Source organism: Pongo abelii, chromosome 8 (assembly GCF_028885655.2).
Source record: "Pongo abelii isolate AG06213 chromosome 8, NHGRI_mPonAbe1-v2.0_pri, whole genome shotgun sequence".
In the NCBI taxonomy this organism is placed as follows: domain Eukaryota; kingdom Metazoa; phylum Chordata; class Mammalia; order Primates; family Hominidae; genus Pongo; species Pongo abelii.
Window position 1 is genome coordinate 368,983 of NC_071993.2, and position 23,252 is coordinate 392,234.

The 23,252-nt window shown below is 48.3% G+C and overlaps 1 protein-coding gene across 12 annotated transcripts in view; it reads right to left on the bottom strand.

The window, feature by feature from the left end:
* The window catches only part of DIP2C (disco interacting protein 2 homolog C), a 407,784-nt gene that overhangs the window by 81,674 nt on the left and 302,858 nt on the right, over positions 1 to 23,252 (bottom strand). For all 12 annotated transcript variants that reach the window (XR_010141456.1, XM_024253580.3, XM_063727460.1 and 9 more), the window contains 6 exons: positions 22,959 to 23,073; positions 10,364 to 10,503; positions 7,470 to 7,606; positions 5,554 to 5,762; positions 4,377 to 4,491; positions 3,659 to 3,860 (listed from right to left, as the gene is read on the bottom strand). Coding sequence is in view for 11 of the 12 variants with exons in the window: in XM_024253580.3 (XP_024109348.1) it covers positions 3,659 to 3,860; positions 4,377 to 4,491; positions 5,554 to 5,762; positions 7,470 to 7,606; positions 10,364 to 10,503; positions 22,959 to 23,073 (918 nt within the window). In the remaining variant the exon portion in view is untranslated. The remainder of the gene's footprint in view (positions 1 to 3,658; positions 3,861 to 4,376; positions 4,492 to 5,553; positions 5,763 to 7,469; positions 7,607 to 10,363; positions 10,504 to 22,958; positions 23,074 to 23,252) is intronic.

Sequence of the window (23,252 nt, forward strand, 5' to 3'; positions counted from 1 at the left end):
TTGGTTTGAAGGCTACTATTAAATCAAATTCTTAAATTCCCGATAAAGGTCAAGTAACAGGTTTCTAAGCCAGGCCACATGCTGCATTAGTTACTGCACAAGCAGGGCTATGGCTAAGCAGGTTGCTCATCGCCGTGTCAAAAACAGACACACGTGCCCAGATGCAGCTGACAGGGCAGTGGCACAGAACAAGGCTTCGGATGAGCCCATCATCGTGACAACCACCGAGTCCCTCGGCTTCCCGAAAAGCTCACGGAAATGGTGGCACCAGAACAAGGCAGTCAGGGCCTGACGTCCTCTAGCCAGCTCCCAGGGAGAGCAGGGCCACCGGCTCTCTACAGATGCGCAGCCATCCTTTTCAAATGCAGGCTGCCAGAAATGATTCCACTTATCACAGCTGCGCAGGAGAAGGCAGGGCACTTCAGCCAGGATTGAAATCTGGAGGAGAACGGTCTACGAACAGATGTCTGGGTTGCTGCCTGCTGGTGCCTTGGGTTCTAGGCGACGTGTAGGAGCCTCGAGTCTAGACTCCGTTTAACAGTAAGATGCCTCCTACACTCAGCAAATCATTTTTGAATTTTCACGTCGTAGTTGTGAACAGACTGAATTTCTTTTCTTAGTTCTTAATGAAGTATGGAAGAGGAATAGCCTTTTCACATTTAGCAAAACAATTTGCCAGGCGCTGGAAGGAAAGGAGCTGCCCCGTGGTGGCAACAATTGCCCCTCTGTGATCTCCGAATACCTGGGAGTCCCTGCATGATCTCAGAACACAACACCCGGGAGACCCTCATTCACCCGCTGCGCATCCTCTATCTCTACCAGATAGAAGCGTCCTCTGAATGAAGCATCTTTAACAGATTTTTTTTTGAGACAGAATCTGACTATGTTGCCCAGGCTGGTCTCGAAGTCCTGGGCTCCATTGATTCTCCCATCCCGGCCTCCCGCATTGCTGGGACCACAGGCGCAAGCCACTGCGCCTGGCTGATGAAGCTCTGAGCCTTCTCCTTGGTGACCGATGCTGGGCAAGACAAGACAGCTCTTCTAAGAAGTCAACTTGGAAACTGGCCTAAATGGGTTCCAAGGTTTCCCATAATGTTTTTAAGAATTCAGACTGGGGTGGGGAAAGCGAACTTTTGAGGAGAGATCAGGCTTTTGTGGAGCCTTATTTTGTGCCCGTTTGCTACGTGAAGACCTTCCCTCATCTCCACGTGCATCCTCTGAACGGAAGTTTGGGACCTTGAATGCCTCCCCACGCAGACTCAGGGACTCAGTTTTCCCGACTGCTCCTGGGAGGCAGAGGCCTTCTAGCTGAACCTCACTCTCAAAGTCTGTTCTTGGCAGCAGCGACAGTCCCCCTGTTGAAGAGAGGTGGGTGTGTCCCAAATGCCCCCAGAGTATATCACAGCCTCGCCATTTACGCTACAGAGTTGAGAGGAATCCCAAAACGTGTGTATTTGAGACTCACATCTCTTCTCTCTTCCCACTCCCATTAATGGATTCACCCATCTGCAAGTCGGCAGCCGCATCGCTGATATTATCAAATATCCTACCATGCAATGCTTGGCGAATTCGCACAGGGCACAGGGCGGGAGTTTTATCTCAAAGACAGCAGCAAGACACACAGATCCCAAGTGGGAGGCAAGCCCTTCCCAGGTGCCGAGCTCTGGCCATTCCTCAGCAGACTCCTCCTGCTATTCTGGGGCAATATTCCCAGGGACCTTTAAAGCTGTGGAATTGTACCTTGTTTTGTAACTCTATAATATTTTTGCCAGTTCAGCTGCTGAGTTAAAGGTCTCTTAAATACTTTTGTGCTCAAATAAGATAATCTGAGGGTACACAGTGCCATTAACTGAGTAAATAGGAATTCATCCAGTAAGAAAGGCAATTTGGTTGTCAATAGGCTCTCTGTTTCCAGCATCTCAGAACACTGCCACCCACAAATGGCCTCAAGGAATGTTTGCTTTGGCTTCTGATAATGGCTACTCACTTGTCAGGGTCATTTTAAATGTTTATTCAAAGGGGCCTTAGAAATCATCCAGCCCAATTCCCTCTCTGGTTTGAAGCTGAGGCCCCGGGGAGGAGGGGGACGTCTGCTAAGCTGCGTATCAGGCCCTCAGCAGAGACATGGGGCCTCAGCTCTGCCAGTTAGTATTTGTTAAAAAGCTTTTTAAAGACACAAAATTATGTAACCTCTCAGTTTAGCAAAAACAGATGAGACACTAAATATATATATATATATTATTTTCTTTCTTTAAAGTTATCAATCACATGAAGCTTCATTTAATGAAGTACAGTATTAGAGTAAAAAGATCTCCAATCTCCTGGGCCACTATTCCCCAGCTAAACTCCTAAGGAAGGGGGCTTTCTGCAGGCCTCCTGACCACAGTGTGAGCTTGCTGGCTTTGTCTCCCCACTGGGTTTTCCTGACCTCGGTGCGAGGCTGCTGGCTGCTCTCTCTCGCCTGGGTTTTCCCAGTCGCTGGGCTTCTCCACATTTGGCTCAGATGAGCCGAGCCCTGTAGCTATGGAGTCATTACAGCTTTGTATTTGCAAGGGATCCTCCCTTCCATAAACACTTGTCTGAACCCGGTCTCCACCAGCTACTGAACTACTTCCCAGCTGGGACCGTGGGTCACTGGGGTCACGGGGTTGAGAGTGTCTGACAATCAAACAGTGGGGAGAGAGGATCAGGTCACTTCAGAGTTTACAATGAGGATACCCTGGAGAGCGCTGACACCATTATAAATCTTCATACTACAGAAACAGCCTGGGGAGAGCAACTGCCTCCGTGTCCTTCACAAGGCTGTTTATGTCCCGAGGCAGCAGACAGAGGCAGCGTTTTCCACCCTTTCAGAGCACTCCCTGAGGGACGATACCCATGGCTTGAGCGGCTCCCAACAGAAGGCCACACACCCACAGACTGTAGTGAAATGGATACTGTAGCCTGCAACTCCACATTCCCCGTGCCAACCATAAAAACCAGGGACCGCGAGAACAACAGTTTGGAAAAAAAAAACTGTCAATCATAAAAACCAGGGACCGCGAGAACAACAGTGTGGGGGGGTGGGGGGAAACACTGTGCCAATCATAAAAACCAAAGACTGTGAGAACAACGGTGGGGGGGGCGGTGGGAAACAAACTGTGCCAATCATAAAAACCAGGGACCGCAAGAACAACAGTGTGGGGGGGAAAAAAACTGTGCCAATCATAAAAACCACAGACCATGGGAACAACGGTGTGAAAAAAAAGAAATGGAGGAAGAATATTTAAGGAAATCTACAACATAAGAAAAAAATTAGAAGTAGGTCAGAAATGAAAGAGCAACAATACATGTGAACCCGATGTGCTTAGAAAGTGAGAGCACCATGGCCATGTCCTTCAGGAGAATGAGCTTTTGCTACGAGAGAACAGAGCCAGTAAATTACATGCTGATGACCACACTAACACCCCTGAGCCTACAGAGAATAAAAGCAAGGCATTTACAGCCAGAAGACCAGAATCCAAGTTGCCCCCACCCGTTCTATTCTTGGGGTAACCACTTCTTTCCCGCAAGCATCAGCTTCCTGCAAGCAGCACTGAGTGAACTCCTGCAACTCCCAGTGCCGTGCAGCCCCAAGGGAACTCCCGCACCTCACAAGCTGCCCAAGTGGTACACATACCTGGCTGCTTCTGTCGAGGCTTAGGCAAGTTTGTGACGCAGGTGTGGGGGCACATTAGGACATTGCAGGGGTGCAGAGAGCCCTCCAGAAAAAGCTGTTTTGTTTCTGATAAATGGATCCCACCAAGCGGGGTTTTGGGGAGGGTGTTTGCTGGCACCAAGGCCAGGCAATAAACTCCAACTTGATGTATACTGTCAATCGCCTGGAAAGTTAAGAAAGAGGAAATCATGTTATAATAGGAAATATAAACACTCAGTACGTATTTATAATTATGCAAAATATGATCCACAATACACAGAAGTCTGTGCAGTATAAGCACTGTTCCCAGCATAAAAACTCCAACGTAAGAGAAAGGGTTTTCTTACTAAACTCACCAAAGCTGAATAATGTTACCCAGGGCTTGTGGAAGACCATACACAGTAAAAAAGGAACTTTGGAGAAAAGATAACATGTTCTCAAGATCAAACAAAAAGCTTACTTTGACCTCCCCAAGGTGTCTGGTAGGAACCAGCTGTGCAAAATTCCTGGTCCCTACACCCTCGATCTGCTCAGCTAGTTTCTGGACACTTGATGTAGTTCCTGATCAAATGAAGGGAAGGGAAGGGAAAAAGGGCCACCCCATGGGCAAAGCCACAGCTGGTCATGCCATGATCTGAATGAAGTAAGGAGGCCAGAAACAAGACAGAGGGGACCAGTGCCCAGGGCGAGGGAGGGCAACCTGCAGCACGCGGCTCATCCACTGGAAACTGTCCTCCTCCGTGGAGTCAGGCCTCTGCTCAGCCACAATCACGATCCTCTCGTCGTGCAGCACGGTCACCGAGAACACGGCTATCCTGCGGGGACACAGGAGCATGGTGAGCACGCGCCGGGGACGCTTATGCAGCCCTCCCTCCACGATCAGGGGCTCCATAACCATCACTAGTGAGTGACACAGCTCCAACTACGACTTCAAAACGGCCGCTGTACTTCTGAATTTCCCCAGACTCATCATTATGGGAAGAACTGTGGGAGGCGCCCAGGGATGCTGCCGAGGCAAGGTCACCCTGATCCCCACGGAGGCCACACACAGCACCCGCGGGCTCTGGTGACCAGGTTACGCCTTTTGGTACAGAGGGGCAAATGTGCAATGATCAGACCTGCTGAAATTTAGAGTCACACCCTTCACAGCTCGAGTTTGCACCTGTGAAGTTAATGGTCTCCAAATCAGTAGAAATTTGCCGTTTCAGAACTAGTGATTTTCTGTTAAGTGTATGTGACTTATACCGTCAGCACAGCACAGTCGCCTCCAGTAAAAGAGATTGTAGCTTTAAAGATAATTCAAAGGCGGCAACATCATATCCAGGTATCTACTTCCTGCTCCCATCAGCTTCCAAACTGAAAAAAGGCTCTAAAACACTTTATGACTTCTCCAGATTGGCAAAAACTCAGGAACTGTGGCAACTTATTTCATCACGGAGCCTCCACTGTGCACCAGGCAAGGCAGGGAAGAAGAAAACTGTGGTAGAGCGGGGAGGTGGCGAGCGTCTGTGCTCACGCAAGTCTGTGACTGAACCATTGTCCTTGGGTCTCTCCAACCCGCTCCACAGTGGATATCTGGATCTTTAATTTGTGCAGTTATTTATCAGAAATAAGTTTTCTAATGCATATTTCTATTATACTTAGAGGGGAAGTTCGATGGAAATATATTTATGGAGCTCAGGGAATTTCTATAAAATCTTGGACATTCAGAACTAGATTAAATCTCAGAGGTCAGAGTCCAGTTGCTTCAATTACACGGAAGAGGAAACGGAGATACAATACATTTAAGGAATCTGTGCAACTTTCAACCCTTCAAAACCACATAAAAAATGTGGCCGACCGGAAACCATATGCTTGATTTGCAGAACGCCACTGACCTTCCCCTGTAGACAAACTTCATGGGTTCTACGGCCAGCGCAGTGGCCACGATGTCGTCGGCGTTGTGCCTGCGCCCGCTGACCACCATGAGGCCGTCCATCTTGCCCACCACGAAGACGAGACCCCCGGGACCCACGAACCCCAGCAGGCCTGTCCTTATGAATGGGTATTCACTGATCGGAGCCCCGGAGCTTGTCATGGGAAACACCTGGGGGAAACAGCATCCATCAGGCCACCGTTCACATGGTCAGCTGGTTTTAATCCTCACTGCTTCTCCTGCGAGCACGGCACCTGCTTTGCTTAAGCTCTGCCTTTCACCCCAGCAACCCTGCCCTAGGGCCGAGGTCGCAGTGACCGCTGGTGGCCAACAGTCTTCGAGGCAGAAAAGCACTTCCTGTCCACCTCAGCAGGACCCCATCCGTTCCTGCACCTCCACTCACCTGCTGGAGCCTCCTGCCTCTGAACCCTGAACAGATAACACCCAGAAGTCTCACAGGAGGTCAGTCAGCAATAACTGATTACTTTGTTTAGAAAACCACAATGTAAAAGATGAGTGAAGAGTCAAGGTACGTTTTAAACAACGTATGTTAGTTTTAAAGTAATCTCTATTCATTCATAAAATGTTATTTGCCCTTGTTGGAAGTATGCTGAAAAGAAAAATATTAAGGAAGCAAATCAAATCAGTTCAAACTCTAAACCTCTTTTTTCCTCCACCCTTGCAGATAAACCACAGAGAAACGGAGATGGGGTTTTTATTTAGATTTGTATCTAGCTCAGTTTCGAGTGATATTTTAGAAAGTTGAATTCACATTCAAGACAGCTATCATGGACAGGTATGATCATGTCATGGACATGAACATCTGTTCAGCCACATCCAAAGTTCTCAACATTTAGACCAGCAACAGTGGCTCACGCCTGTAATCCCGGCACTTTAGGACGCTAAGATGGCAGGATTGCTTGAGGCCAGGAGTTTGAGATCAGCCTGGACAACAGCATGAGACCCCATATGTACACAAGAATTTTTTTTTTAATTATTCAGGTGTGGTGGCACACGCCTGTAGTCTCAGTTACTCGCAGGCTGAGGCAGGAAGATGGCTTGAGCCCAGGAGTTTGAAGCTGCAGTGAGCTGTGATTGTGCCACTGCCCTCCAGCCTAAGTGACAGAGCAAGACCCCGTCTCAACAACCACCAAAAGTTCTAAACATTTAGGAAATGTATCTCCAAACAATTTATATTTTCTTACATATAGCTTAAATGTTGTGCTACTTCTAAGGCCAGGACCTACTTGGTAAAAAGATAAGAGTTCTGAGTTGCGGCACTGAACGTGTGTCTGACCCCTTCGTTACACAGCACATCTGTGCACCCGCCCCATGCACGCACATTACACAAGCATCTGTGTACACCACATACATACTGTGTATGAGATCATTACATACACATGTGCTCAAGTTCTCACAGGTTCATACCTGGCCACGTCTAGCCCAGGCCGAGGAGCCGTAAAGGGGCTCTAGTTGGCTTCCCCAGGCAAGGGTTCATACCTGGCCACGTGTAGCCCAGGCCAAGGGGCTGTAAAGGGGCTCCGTTTGGCTTCTCCAGGCGAGGCCCTTCACGCACACGAGTGCATGTTCCCTAATGATCCACTTTTCACAGTAAAAGTGAGAAAAGTAACAAAAAGGATCCTTTTTAAAGAAATCATGCTTATTCTTTTAAACACTGGTTATAAGGTCAGAACAATGCTGATAAAACAAATTTATCAAAAGCGATAAAAAGTGGTAAAGTGCCATCATTTTCATTAATAGAAACACATCTTGCTGAAAATGGATCTTACATTCCACGTCTGTTACTATGCACCTGGCAAGGGCTGTTTGGAGACGGAGCCACAGATGGTACTCATGGTAGGACTCTCCTCCACCTACCTCAAAGGTGTTCTTGGTCATGCCGGAGAGGCCATAGTAGGACGTGCCCGTCGCAACTGCACACACACACAGCTCCCCGATCTCATCCGTTCTGCACAGCTGAGGAACTCCGTCTGGCTTCACTGAACACATGATGGCTAAAAGCAAACAGGAAAGCACATGCAGTGTGAGAGGGGACAGGTGGGGAGAATAAAGGAAAAAGGGAAGACGCGAACAGGAATGAGGACACCAGTGAACAGGAATGGGGTCTGGAGCAAACTGCACGGATGGTAGTCAGCCAGGCACTCATTTTCCCTAGAGAGCCATGATTTTTCCTGTTGCAGCAACATGTCAAATTTCATAGTTGAAACATCAATAAATATTTCAATTGCTTTAATGTTAATGTGCAAGTTGTATTTAGGGGCGTAATATCATCTGCCATTTAGATATGGGGAGGAACCTCAGAACAAACATCAGGGCCACCTGCCACACATACATCAGCAACGTGGTGCAACTTGAACTCTGCAAATCAAGCCTCTAATGTCTTATGGAGATCTGAATCTTCGATTTCACATTCCGTGCAAGGTGAGTCCTTCCGAGAACAGCACTGCAGCGCTTTGCACATGGTTCAATGCTGATAAATTCTCACTGGTCTGTGCCATCAACACTTTGATGCTTTGGGCAACAATAATGTCCTACGTAACCCCCAACTGCAATCCACAAATCTGATTAGGGAGCCAAGAGCCTCAGGCTTCAGAGGGGTGGAGTGTGCATTAGTGACAGCTGAGCTGTTTAGAAAGAGCCTAAAACAGCCGGCACCCACTGGGCTGGAGTACAGAACAGTGGAAACAAACTCACAGGAAGAAAAATTCACATTAAGGCCGGGCGCGGTGGCTCACGCCTGTAATCCTAGCACTTTGGGAGGCCGAGGCGGGTGGATCACGAGGTCAGGAGATCGAGACCATCCTGGCTAACACAGTGAAACCCCGTCTCTACTAAAAATACAAAAAAGTAGCTGGGCGAGGTGGAGGGCACCTGTAGTCCCAGGTACTCGGGAGGCTGAGGCAGGATAATGGCGTGAACCCCGGGGGGTGGAGCCCGCAGTGAGCCAAGATCACGCCACTGCACTCCAGCCTGGGCGACAGCGAGACTCCGTCTCAAAAAAAAAAAAAAAAAATCACATTAAAATTGCACTGAAAGATTCTTCACCCATCAGATTGGTAAAAACAAAAGTCAGGTAATACGGCGGGTAAGGGAGTGGAGAAAGAAGTGCTGCTGTTTACCGCTCGGCAGGGTATAACGCCTCACAGCCTTCGAAAAGACAATCATAAAAACTATATCGGCAGTTCTCTTTGAAACAGAACTCCCACTTCTAGAACTGTTTCCATTAGACACGAGGCAGTCACTCACTGCAGCAGCAAAAGAGGGAAAATCACCAAACAGGGGAGGCTCAAATAAACTTAGTGCTCCCACAAGGTAGCACTGTGCTGCCTTGAGAACAGCACAGAGCTCGTTAGGCGCTGACAAAGGACCCTTAAGATAAAACATGCGTATGTACGCAGTACTCCATCATGACGTGAGAAAACCCCGGAACCCAGGGCAGAGGACACACACGGGGTGGGAGTACAGGCTTCTGTTCCACAGCCCCAGGTGCCTCTGACCGGGGCCCGCGAAGCTCGCGGTTGCTCTCACAGTCACAAAGGAGCGTTTTCATTGTGTCCTTCAGAACCTTTTGAAGGTTTCACCATGCAGCTCCATTTATTTGAAAATTAGATATTAAAGAAAGAAATGGAGCCAGGGGGCCTGGCCACAGCTGGGAGGCAGGGAGTGGGCTGGACACAGGGGCTGGAGGGCTGCAGGCCGAGGCAGAGCTGCGGGGACGCCGGAGGGCGTCCGCAGGGAATCAGGGAGTAGTGAGGAGGAGGGAAGCCAAGGGCTGCCTTCATTTCTTTTATGCCAAACAGGGCAAACAGAAAGGCAAGACAGCTTCTGGAGTGCCTGGCCCTAGCGCAGCTCACCATGAAGGGGCATGAGGGGTCTGCCTCTGTGAGACTCCACGGGGCGAGGGTCCCTGCTGAGGCCCACCTGACCTGGCGCTCTGCGCCTGCTGCTGAAGGCGGCAGCACTGCTCACAGAGGCATGGCTACCCTGCTGGGCTTGAGCCCACACCCCATGCCTGGAGAGCTAAGCAGGAGACACAGGCTCCGGGGTCCCTAGCTGAGAAAAGAGCCAGGTTCCCTTTCTGGGGCCAGATAGCCAGGGGCTGATGCTGCCTGTGAGCCCATGAGTTGAGCGTCAGGTGTGTGTACCCTGAGAATGGTAAAGCGGCTCCTGGGAGGTGCCTGGGCACTCCTCATGGGGCTGGTGGGGAGGCACGGTGGGCCCTGCAGCTGGGCCCTTCCTCACGCATCTGTGGAAACAGCTTCTGAGACTTGGAAAAAGGGTTCTACTGCTGAAAACAGGTTTCATGGTCAAACTCACATTCCTTGGTTTTCACACGTGTCTGCCTTGGCGGAAGCCCAAGCTTGGCTGTTCCCACTCTGGCTGGTGCCTTAGGGTGACAGATGGGCACATCCCCTGGGGGAGGGAAGGGAAGCTGCCCAGGCACCAGTGTGGACCCTGCACTGGCCCCGAAGCCTTCCAAGGAAGAGGAGCCTGAGGTCCCAGTGTGCAAAGCTGCCCTTCCCCATCTTCTTGATTGTCTACCAGGAGAGGGAACACTGCCTCAAATGTCTGAAGCCTAACAATGACTTCAGAAGACTGGGAGTGAGGCTCTCAGCCCGAGGGCACACCACAGGAACGTAGGAACGTAGGAACGTAGGAATGTGGGAACGCGGGAACGCAGGCTTTGGTGACATGTGTTAGAAAAGCATTTAATAACTGGTTAATCTGTGCGGCTCGCGACCCACACTCACCTCCAGGCATCACGAGGCCGACATCCTGCACGGTGAGCACAGAGAGCTTCTCTTCCGAGTCCACGCGAATGACCCCGTAGGTCAGCCCATGCATGGAGAGGACACCCCGGCCTGGGGGCTGGTTACTGTCATCCGTGGGCCTGTAATAACAGTTTTTAACTTGAATATGCAGGAGCAGATAAGCCATCACAATCACAGATGTGCAGTCAGCACACACGCGGCAAGCTGGGCACCCCTGGGAACAGTGCTGGCACCCCGGGCACAGTGCTGGCTGCCCATGTGGCTGCATTAGGGGATGCTCGTTCTGTTTATGAACAGCTGGCAGCGAGTCTACTGCTTCTGCCTCTTGCATTCCCAGGGAATCCCAAGAACACCTGTAAACTACCAAGGTAGCTCCTCTCCTGCCCCTCTATGCAGGCCCTGCACAGACCGGCTCTCTCTCTCCTCCCGGCCCTGCACAGACCGGCTCACTCACTCCTCCCGGCTCCTGCTCACTGCACGGTCTGCTCTTCCACAGTTTTGCAAATGTCTGGAAGGTGGTGCATCCACTCCAAGAATGCAGACAAAACCACTGAACAGAAATGATGGAAATCCTGACTGTCCAGCCTCAATTCAGATGCAGACTGCCTGGGCGTATGCCCAATTTTATATATATAAGAATCTAAAATAAGATTGACGCTGTGCCATTCTGGCTGCCAAGTTCTAAGGAAAATTATTTGGGTGGCAGGCAAGCTGTAGAATGCATTGTGGGTCAGGAGAAAAGGGATCCGCATAAGGCAGTTTTCAGAAGACCACTGCGCACACGTTCACCACTCTGGGGCCCACCCCACCTCCTCTGCCGGACACCCCAGCTTGCTCCCGCCTTGGCGCTTCTGCACTGGTTCTCGCTGCTACCTAGGACGTTCCTCCAGCAGACGTCCACATGGCCCTCTCCCTGTCTCCAGGGTACTTCTTGTCCCCTCAGAAAACACCCCCCACCCAGTGTGCACACCCCACAGCACACACCTCTGACTACCTGTGCGACCTCCTCCCTCAGACCCAACTCTCCCAAGAGCGGCCAGAGTTTGTTTTGCTCACTGCTGCATCCCAGCCCTGGAAAATGTCTAGCAATGAATATCTGCTGACTGAATTTGCGAACAAATAAGTTAAAATCTCTCTAAGATCACAGATTACATTCCTGAAAACTAACAATTCCTCAATGGTTATCTAAGTGAGTCACCACAATTTAGGTACACATTGTTTCTGTAATTTTCCATTTATAAATCTTTAATGCACTTCAGACCTAAAAGCTGGACTATAAGTTTGCTGTTTAACTTTAAAATATTATGGTTTAAAATGAAACTGAAGACATAAATGGGGCAACATAAAAGTTAATATTTGGAAAAGGAATTCTCATTTGAATGAAGTAACTGGTGTATTGAAAAAAGCATGAAAGACTCTGGAAACAGAATTATTCTAGACGTAAGAATCAAAAAGGATAGAGCTAACCAGATATAAAAGAAAAGTCTGCCCAAATAAGAAAACCCACACGGAACCGCCCAGATAGGGTGAGCTCAGATCCCTGGGCTTTCCATTATCCTCCTGGCCTTTACTTCCCAGAGACCCCAAACAAATCAAAACTTCAAAATGAAAACACAGGTGTTGTCAGTGGTCCTGCCACCATTCCCTCACCCTGCACCATCCCCTCACCCTACAAGAGTCCTCTACAAAGATCAGTGTGGAAGTCAGGCACTGTGAGCTTCAGTATCTGCTGTGGGTTGAATCGTGTCCCCGCAAAAGATCACCCCTCGTATCTGTGACCTTATTTGGAAGCAGGGCCTGTTCAGAGAGATGCCCCCGGACTTGATAAACCCATTGTAAAGGTAGAAATTGAAGTTGAACCACCTTAAGCCAGGGCCATCTTATGACCAGGTTAAGATGAGGTCATACTGGGTTAGAATGGACCCTAAATCCAATTACTCTGTCCTTGTAAGAGAAGAGAGAGGCCCAGACACAGGGAGAAGCTCACGTGACGATGGAGGCAGAGACTGGAGTGACAGGTACCGTCCAGAATAGCTGAGCACCCAAGGCCAGGGTGAGGCCTGGGGTGGATCGCTGAGCTGAGCAGCACCCGAGGGAGGCCGGGGTCAGGCCTGGGGCGGGTGCCCTCAGCACCTCCAGACGCCCAGCCCTGTGATACCTTGGGGTCTCCGACTCCAGCCTCCAGAACTGAGACAAGTGTCTGTTGTTTAAACCACTCAGTGTGTGATACTTTGTTACGAGAGCCCGAATACACTATCTTAGTGATGAAAATTTAAAGTACACTTATTTTTGTTTTAAAAAGCCACATGAAAGCAAAATGCTGGGCTAGCCAAGATTCAGAACACTGACCTGCTGGGCAAGGGGCCGGAAGGGAAAAAGTTATCTCAGGGCCCAATCACGTATGTTTTGTTGTCTCAATTAAAAAATCCCCTTTCCTTTTTTTTTTTTTTTTTTGAGACACAGTTTCACTCTGTCACCCAGGCTGGAGTGCAATGGCGTGATCTTGGCTCACTGCAACCTCTGCCTCCCAGATTCAAGCCATTCTCCTGCCTCAGTCTCCTGAATAGCTGGGAGTACAGGTGCCGCCACCACAGCCAGTTAATTTTTTTGCTATTATTAGTAGAGACAGGGTTTCACCATGTGCGCCAGGCTGGCCTCGAACTCCTGACCTCGAGTGATCCGCCCGCCTCAGCTTCCCAACGTCTTGGAATTACAGGCGTAAGCTACTGTGCCTGGCCAAGATCCTCTTTTCTATGTTTAAACACAGTCAATGAGAAATAAGACCTGCACATTTAATAACTGAATACCTTAAGATTACAAATTGTGTTTGCTATAGGAACTTTTCAATTATGCTCATACAATGATAGTTCCAGGAGGCTGAATATGTTCATATTAGCGACATTAACCTTGCATTAATTTAACCTGCCACTGCACGTTTATTCATATTTGATAGACTCCCTTGCTAGTCAGAGAAAATGCACGGCCCCAGAATTCTTTCCTTGCAGATGTGCAAGACACTAGCATACAGCCAGGCACAGAATCGCAGGAGGTCCCGACACACAGGCGGGCACAGAAGCGCGGGGGCTCCCGGCACACAGGCGGGCACAGAAGCGCGGGGGCTCCCGGCACACAGGCGGGCACAGAAGCGCGGGGGCTCCCGGCACACAGGCGGGCACAGAAGCGCGGGTGCTCCTGACAAAGAGGCACACAAGCGGGCACAGAAGCATGGGAGCTCCTGACACACAGGCAAGCATAGAAGCGCGGGTCCTCCCGACACACTGGCAGCCTCACAGCCCCACCTCCCCACAGACGTGGTGTCCGGGGCCACCCCTTAACTTCTGACCTGGTGGTGCTGACGCCTCCCCCTCCAGATGGCAAACCAGTGCCCCAGTGGTACCCTCCATGTGCCATATGGTTCTGAGTCTTTCATGCATAGGGACTCACTTAAAACTCACCATAAGCCTATGGCTATTATTCCTCACTTTCAGATGAGAAGATTCAGGCATGGGAAGGTTGACTTCACTGCCCAAGTGGTTGGTGGGGCTCAGTGGGACTCGGACCCAGAGCATAGCCCCTGCTGACCTGAGCGCCCACTCCTCCCTGGTCTTTGCCTCTGATCCCAGGACACTGAGTGAATCAGTCTACTGCTCTCTTCTTTTTATAAAAACTTAGAAGCAAACAGCACAACCAACGTGAGCACATTCTTAGTATGAACAAGGCAAACATCACAGTCAAAAGGCAAAGTCCCTCTTTCTGCTCCAATCCGATGCCCCACAAATAACCACATGCAGATTTCTTATGTCAAAGTTTAGACTCCTAGATATGCAGTTAAGTATAAAATATGTACGTATACCAATACATTGATTTTTAAAAGAAAAGCAGAATCAAGATGCTTCTTCTTCTATGTTGGCAGAAAAGCTGAGTATTGGGAGAAGCCTGACATAATGTAAAAGAGTCTTGGAACATGTCTGGGGTCCAGGGTCTAAAACCCCTTGTGTCCTTTGGAACACCAAGCTCTGTGCTAAAGGGTGGAAGGCTACCCTGACATACCATAAACTAAGCTCAGGGCATAAAATCCCTCGTGGCTTGGATAGAATCCAGGGCTGGTAGCTCTGGAATGTGTCTAGACTTGTTGGCTCCTTGCTCTCCCAGGGTCGATTGTATCCTGAGTTAAAAGAACCTGCTCTCCATTATCTCAAACAGAATATGTTCCACATGCTTCAAAAGAAATGCTAAACTGTGACAGCTGTAAGATCATGCGCTTGCCCTTTCGATCCCCACATTCTCAACACCTGTTTCTTTGTTTGGTCACTAATAAATAGTCTGGGCTTCCAGAGCTCAGGGCCTTTGCAGCCTCCACACTCACAATAGCCCCCGGACCCACTTTCTCTCTCAAACTGTCTTTTCTTGTTCCTTTGACTCTACCAGACTTTGTCACCCCCATGACCTGGTGTTGGGTCCGATCACCCCAACATTCTAAAACTCACTCTCTTCACTAAACATATCTGCAGATCTTTCCATGTGTCTGTGTGTGCATCTGTGTAGGTGTGTGCACCACTGAATTCAGCTGGTTTGTTACACGGTGTTCAGTAATATGAATATATGATCATATATTTTCTTTCATTCAGTTTTTATACAGCTGGAAATGTATCTGTAATACACATACCTAGAAAGAAAATGGAGAATCAACAAGCACATATACTTAAAATTTTAAGAAGACCTAAATATCCTCCCAAAATAACATATTTTGCATTCTCACTAACAGAACAGGAGTATTATTTTCTCATCTACTAGAAAAGCACCTCGCACTGGCTGTATGGTGTTGTGGTTAAATATTTAATGACCTATTCTGCACAGCAACCCTGTGGAGATGGGTGCAGCACCATGACCCTCCCTGTTTAGCAGACAGGCAGAGGCGAGGAGGGCTGAGTGCTACCCAAGGCCACTGCTGTGGAGCGGAGCCAGTGCCAATCTCAGGCTGGCTTCAGAATCTGTGCATCTGACCACAGCGCCAAGCTGCTCAGCAGTGCCCATCTCTGCACTCTTGCCAACACTTAAAATGCTTCCCAATTTGTTGAGTAAAACACCATTTGTTGGTCCAATTTGTGTTCCCTGTATTATTAAGCAAGTTAGATGATATTTATCTCCATCAACACCTTGCTAGGAAGTAAAAATCCCAAGTAGGTAGACGAGGTGAGGAAGGGAAGTAACAGTCCCCATAGGCAGAATTTGAGGGGGTTTAAAAAACATCCACCTTAATAATCAATATCAGTACATTAAAAAATGGCTAATAAAGGTATCCGCCCATTCATCAGCTTCCAAACTCAGTTCCCATGTGAAATGGTGTTCAAGACCAAGCAGCTTTGTGTGTCTCATGAAGAATATGAATTCCAGGAGGGACCATCTCAGTGATCTCCAGGAATGTAAGGAGGCAGAGTCCACTCTTGGAGATATGGAAGGAGTAAAATACATACCTGTGTATACAATACCATGGTGATGTGCAAAAGGGAAACAAAATAAAACTAAAGGACAACAGAGTCTGGATGTTTTCCCTCCAGATCTCACGTTGAAATGTGACGTCCAACACTGCAGGTGGGCCTGTTCTCGCAGTAACACGAGAGTTCTCACTTCATGAGTTCACATGGGATCTAGTTGTTTAGAATAGAGCTGGGCACCTCCTCTCTCTCTCTCTCTCTCTCTCTCTCGCTCGCTCCATCTCTCACCATGTGACATGCAGGCTCCCACTTTGCCTTCTGCCACGATCATAAGCTTCCTGAGGCCTCACCAGGAGCTGAGCAGATGCTGGAGCCATGCTTCTCTTACAGCCTGCAGAACCGTGAGCCAAAATAAACCTCTTTTCCTTATAGATTACCCAGTCTCACACACTCCTTTGTAACAATGCAAACAGACTAACAAAAAGGAGAGAAGCAGGCCAGACCTCGCAATGTGGCCTCACGAGGAATGTACACTACGGCTTCCATCGAACCATTTGCACCACTGACTTGTCATAGCATTTCCAGCCTCTGGAAAACATTCCATAAGCCTTGCCCACATAACACCTTGAAGCAGCAGCTCCTATAAATTTCATGAACACATCCGCAGTTTGCTACTCCTGACCACAAGCAGAGCCGGGCCAGGCTCAGGACATTAACACAAAACAAACACACCAAGTAGTCAACAAGCCTCACCAGCCTCCAGTTCTAGGGCTTAACAGAGGGCCACACTGCACCTGCACAGCTTCAATGTTGCTCGTCATTTGCTGAATCCCTTAAGCAAGTGAGTCAACAAGGTCTTTCATTTTTTTCATCTTATACGGGTGATCTCCAATGTAGTAATTATCAGCTTAGCAACAACAGCACATTTGGAGAACAAAGAGTTAAGCTGCAGGCCCCTCCTCCCCCAGCAATCTTTACACAGCATTTCTATGCAAGGGACCGCACACAAAACGAGCTTGTAGTCATGTAACAGCGGTAACAGTAGTAACACTTGTTGAATTCTTACTATGTACCAGGCGTGTTTTTAAGCTCTTTATGTGTATGAACCTACTCAATGCTCACATGAGCCTCTGATGTGGCTACTGCTGTGATTCTCATCTACAGACGAGGAATCCTGAAGGTGAAGCCCTGCCCACATTACAAAGCTGGCGCGAGAGGAGCAAGATGGGGACCCAGGCCGATCTTGGCGCCCGACAGAGCTGGCATGGAGAAGGAACGAGGTGGTGCTCATCCCACACACGACGTTCCCCGTGCTGGCGTCAAAGCACCTGCACAACGTTGCTTCTTTAGGAAGACGCATTCGGGTTCCAGACAAAATGCGAAGTTACCGGGAAGCCTGTTTGAGAACGGGCGGGGGGGTCTTCCCTTCTGAACTGGCAGCCAGAGCCCCGAGGAAGTGTCTTTTTTTTTTTTTTTTTTTAACAGGGCAGCTGCTCTGGTCTTGAATCACCATTCACCGCCAAAGGTTTTTCTTTTAGATGGATGTAAATCAGCCCTGATGAAGGTTCTGGGGCAGCCACACAACGCACACAGAACACAGAACATCTCTTTCTTTCCTCTTTGCGCCACTCTTTTTAACAGCAGCAGAATGAATAATAAATTCATAGTACTGGTAAAAATGCCCTTTAAAGGACAGGGAGCAGTTAAACTTGTGAACTCATTTTAGCAGAAATGATATTTTCAGGAAACACGCACCATAAGGAGAAATTCAGTGAAAAATATGCATGTACCTTTTTCAATGTTTAGTGTGACACGGACTTTCAAAAACAACAGATAACTGAGATTGTGATTTTCAATAGGAAAAGATACAATGTAAAAGCAGCCAATATATTAAGTTATGAGTTGATTTAATATTCTTCCTTTTCTCTAATAGGAGCAATGCATGCCCACTAAAAACAGCCCATTTTAAGAGCTGCACAGCACGGAAAGTGAGCTGCCCATCTTTACTGCCTCACTCACCCTGTGCAGCACAGGTTTTTGTTTTTTGCACTGAATATACTATTTACAGATACTTAATTTTTTGTTACCAAAAACGGGATCACACTATATAAACTTTTTTGCAAACTCTTTCTCATAAGCCTTGGCCACCTTTCTGTTTCCAGGGGAGGTTATGGGCTGGAACTGGGGGGGGGGACCCCATGGGGAGGCCCCTCCTCTGCCATCTTCTCGCTGCACCTCCTTTACCAAAATAAACTTCTCATCATCTAATTCACCACAAAACAGAACACACTGTAAAACACACATGGTTGGGTGAAATTAAACAGGAAACTTGGTTTGCTATTCAATGCTACCTAACTGTCATGCTCTGGTTCAGGTGACTTTCATCTCGAAACTACTCTGTAGTTAGAGAACTGCAAAATTTTATCCCTCTTTTTAGATAAAATTACACAGTTTATCTTGCGTTCTCTTACACGCGGGATTATGGAACTCTGGGTCTGACTTTTCTGAGCAGTGGGAAGTGCTCACTTTGGATCCACTTTGGCTCAGGGCTGTGCTGACGTTTTCTCCGCTGTCACTCATCCAGGCACCATCAGCACCCAGTGGGCATCAGACAGCACCCTTCTCCCTGCGGACACCTCTTCTTTGATTTTCTCCCAGCTAACTTCTAGGTTGGATACTTTCAAAAACTGGAAGATGGTTGTGGTGACAAGGGGGTATTTTATCTTTTCTGGAATTACTGTTTCATTGTTTTATATGATTTTTGCCTTTCATTACTAAAATAGCAGGGTATCCAAATAGTACTTTGCAGTTACAAAGCTAAAAATTATGTTTTTCAGTTCAATAAACATTTCACAATGTAGCTTTAAGAAAATCAATTCTATCATCTACATTCTAGAGATGGTAACAGAGTCAGATAGCAGGAGGTTTAGGGGATACTTGTAGCCAGGAAACAGTTCCCTGGTTTTCGTGTTGCAATTTGTCCTTTAAAAAATGTCTGATGAGTTTAGGCACCACAAGCCCCTATTTCCCCAATATTTTTCTACTCTAAAACTAACATTGGGAGAAAACAAAACAAAATATAACAGGACAGACACAGTTTTAAAGAGAAGAAAATACTTTAAACGCCTAGGTGAAAATACAGTTCATGTAGCAAGACTGATTAGACTTCACTAGAGAACATGATTTCCTGCCGCCACTTGGCTGACACACATGAACACGAAGGTGAAAACAAACACACATGAAGGCACACACATCAACACAAACATGAAGACAGGCATACACAGGTGAAGACAGACATGAAGAAAGGCATGCATGCATGAACAGGCATGCATAAAGACACACGTGAACAGACATGCATAAAGACATGTGAACAGACATGCAGACACACATGAACAGACATCCATAAAGACACACCCACAGACATGCCTAGACACACGTGAACACAGACATGCCTGAGGACAGGCACGTCTCCAGCCCTTGTCCCTTCAAAGTCTCCGACTCATGTTTTTAAAGAATTTCAACCACCCTACAATGAGTGCTGGTCATTCTTTTTTGGAGACTGGCCTTTCTCTGAGGGGAGAACCGAGGGCGTAAGTTCCGGCAGTGACCTGCCTCCAGCTCTGGGCAACCTGACGGAGGCCACAGCACCTGCAGCCCAGGCACCAGGCTGCTCCTGCATACCCATCCGCCAGGGCTGCTGCTGGCTCCCGAGCGCCACGCCCTCCCACAACCCCTGACAGCTTCTGCTGGCTCCCGAGCGCCACGCCCCCCGCCCACAACCCCTGACAGCTGCTGCTGGCTCCCGAGCGCCACGCCCTCCCACAGCCCCTGACAGCTGCTGCTGGCTTCTGTACGCCATGCCCCGCCTACCCCACCCCAACTCCTTCCCCATCGCTAGGGCTGCTGCTGCTCCCGGAAGCGCCTGTGCATCCTGCGTATTTATCAAGCAGGACACTGGAGGTTCCATCGATCCTGTGAGCCCCAGAACTTTCCAACATGCTCTGTTATGCATGACAGACATTCTATGTTGCTTGCAAGAGTGATATTAAGATACTCCACAGCCAGTGGGCCGTGGGCACCCCTGTCAGACCTGGGGCTCTTGAAGGCCCTGGCCCTCGACGCCTGGAAGACTGACTCATAGCCCAGATGTCCACGCTCGGCCCTGCTGGCACCTGCAGCCACTGGGTGGCTTTCTTGTGGTGCCTCAGCTTCTCATTTATCTACTTTTTGTTTTTTTTTTGCAGAAGAGAATCACTAAGTGATACATATTCCAGAGAGGGCCACAATTCTACAAATAGTAAGCAAATGCATCTGCAATTTTATCTGCATTCTACTGCAGATAATCGTTATCCTTTTTAAATTAAGTGGACTGAAAGCCAAGCAAGCAACCAGCTGCAACTCAGCACCTGGAAGTTCAGTCTCTGCTTTGATACCAGGAGCAGGGGGGCTGTCCCTGGCAGATGGTTAACACGCAGAAGAGGCTGTCCCTGGATGATGGTTAACACGCAGAAGAGGCTGTCCCTGGAAGATGATTAAAGTGCAGAAGAGGCTGTCCCTGGATCATGGTTAACACGCAGAAGAGGCTGTCCCTGGAAGACGGTTAACACGCAGAAGAGGCTGTCCCTGGATGATGGTTAACACGCAGAAGAGGCTGTCCCTGGAAGACGGTTAACACGCAGAAGAGGCTGTCCCTGGAAGACGGTTAACATGCAGAAGAGGCTGTCCCTTGAAGACGGTTAACACGCAGAAGAGGCTGTCCCTGGAAGACAAAGCGCAGAAGAGGCTGTCCCTGGAAGATGCTTAACACACAGAAGAGGCTGTCCCCCTGGATGATGGTTAACGTGCAGAAGAGGCAGTCCCTGGATGATGATTAAAGTGCAGAAGAGGCTGTCCCTGGATGATGATTAAAGTGCAGAAGAGGCTGTCCCTGGATGATGGTTAACACGCAGAAGAGGCTGTTCCTGGAAGATGGTTAACACGCAGGACACAAATGCTTAGATCATAACATAGAGGAAATGCCCATCCTCGAACCCGTTCAAACAGGCATAATCCGTCCTCTACAGATCCTTCTCTGCAACAAAACAGGGGAATGTAGCAGCCGAACACTTGTTTTTGTTCTTTAAAAAACATAATGAGTAAATAAAATGAGATCGCTGTACTGCCTCCCACGTTGGGCGTGATGACATTTAAGGCATTAATTTTGTTCTCATGCCAAAACCTACAGGGAAGCCTTGCCAGACCCCACTTAAAACAGCTTTACAGAACGTATGAAAGCCGTTTTTCACTTAATAACCTGGCTTCTGACCTCTCCTACGTGGGAAATTCACCTCAAGTCTGAAGACAGAATACACTGAGTTCACAGGCACTAGCTCATTTTCCAAAAACATGCATCTGTCCCAACCTTTCTGTGGCACACAACTGAAACCCCCGCACAGAGGGAAGTTTCCCTTCTGTTCACACATTCAGAAAACAATGCAGAGAGGGATGTGTTGGTGGAAACGCAAGTATGAGTACTGCTTTCATCAAATTTATTCAAAAGTAACTTAAACATCAGGGTAACGAAAGGTACAGGTTCTAAGGACCAGCACTGGCTTCTCTCCTAAAGATTTTCACCACTAAGATAGAGTTGCTGCCTAATTCATCTCAGGAAATTAGGGAGTCCAAGTGCAATGGCCAATTATACAATTATTCTCTCTTACAGCATCAGCATTGAACAGTTTAAATATGCATCATATGCATGATAATGACATAAAAAGACAGTCTTGATGAGACTGAGAGTGATGGAGGGGAAGGGAGAACTGGCACGGGGACACTGGGGGCCGCTTCTAGTTTTCAGGACACTGTCATTCCTAATTCAGCCTGGAATGCTAAAAATTGTACCTTTAATCCTTTTCAGTCCTTCAATTTGTTGAGCCCAATCACGCCAATCAGAAAAGTGGCACACCGGAGAAGACCACTGAAGCCAGCTCCAGGGAGGTGGCTCTGGAGAGGGGCCGCTGTAACCCATGGTGGGCCGTGTCCAGAGACCACTCCTCCAGACACTGCGCGGGAGCAGGCCGCAGCCGACCTGACGTACGTGCCCACGTGCGCCACCGGGCGAGACAGTGGGAGGGAGACACGTCCTGCTCTTGTTATTTCTGTGTCCTGGTCAATGCCTGCCCTTCCACAGTTCTGCCTGCAATAATTTAAAAGCCACACACTGCTCTGAGAAGCCTGTTGCAAGCAGATCTCCTGCACTCACTCTACACTCCAGAGCTCACCCCACAGGAATGGAACGGCCCTCCTCTTCCCCACCACCGGGAGGATTGCCGTGGACATGCTGCCCCAAGACCCCCACACCACACCTCCTCTCTCTTGCCACACCTTCCCTCTGAACCAGCCTCGGATGGGCCGGTGACAGCCAACACAGGAACACAGCTTCTCTGCAGGAGCCTGTTCTCCTACAACAGCATATTTAGGCCGTCAGTGGCACCTACGTTGACCAAGTAAAATGAAAACAAAACCCCAAACCCACACATGGCTCCACTTATGTAAAATGTCAAGTATGTGCATATCACACAGGAAGAGGTTTGGGCTTTACTTCTGGTGAATGACATGAGATTGTCAGAGCAAAGTGTACGGGAGGCAACTTTCTGAATTTACGTACTTTAAATTTTACTTTCATTCACTCAAAAAATATGTATTAGGCATCAACTATACACCAGAGACAGACAATGAAAAAACAAATATACCAGTAAATCCCACAGCACATGGAAGTCAGTAACACTGCAAGAAAAGCAGGCTGATGAAAACAGACTCTATCCCACCCCAGATGAAACCAGAGATTGGTACACGCACATGGAAATCGGAGTAAATTCCAAGGACAGGGTATTACGATTCCATGCGCCTCTAGACAGTTCCACTTATTAAGGAATTACCGTGAAACTGCAGAGAGCAATAAATGTTTTTTACTGAATCAATCTAGGCTGTTGGAAAGAATCTGTTCCAGCACATAAAAACAGAAATAAACTCATCTTGAAAGGTTAGGTCCCATTTTCACCCTCACCCTCAGCATCGACTGTTGGGATTTCCTGATCTCCCTTTGCTGCTGAATTAGGACTGTCTCTAGGTTATCTACGTAAATCGACAAGACCCAGTACCTCCGGATGGCCACAGTGAGGGCCTCTGGCGAGCTGGCACAGGGACAGATGACCTCCTGTCGAAGGCCTTTACTTTGGAAGACATTGAGAAATGCATCGCAAGAAGAAATAGACCCTAGAGTGAAAGAGGGACAATGATCAGACAGCTGAAGCACTGTGATTGATTACAAAATCCCATCATACAAAATAGTTCTGAAGGTGGGATTCAGGCACAAGTGGATCTAGGCAGCATGGAAAAATATTTAATACAATTTATTATTTATGTTACACTGGAAGTGGTTATTCTCAAACAAA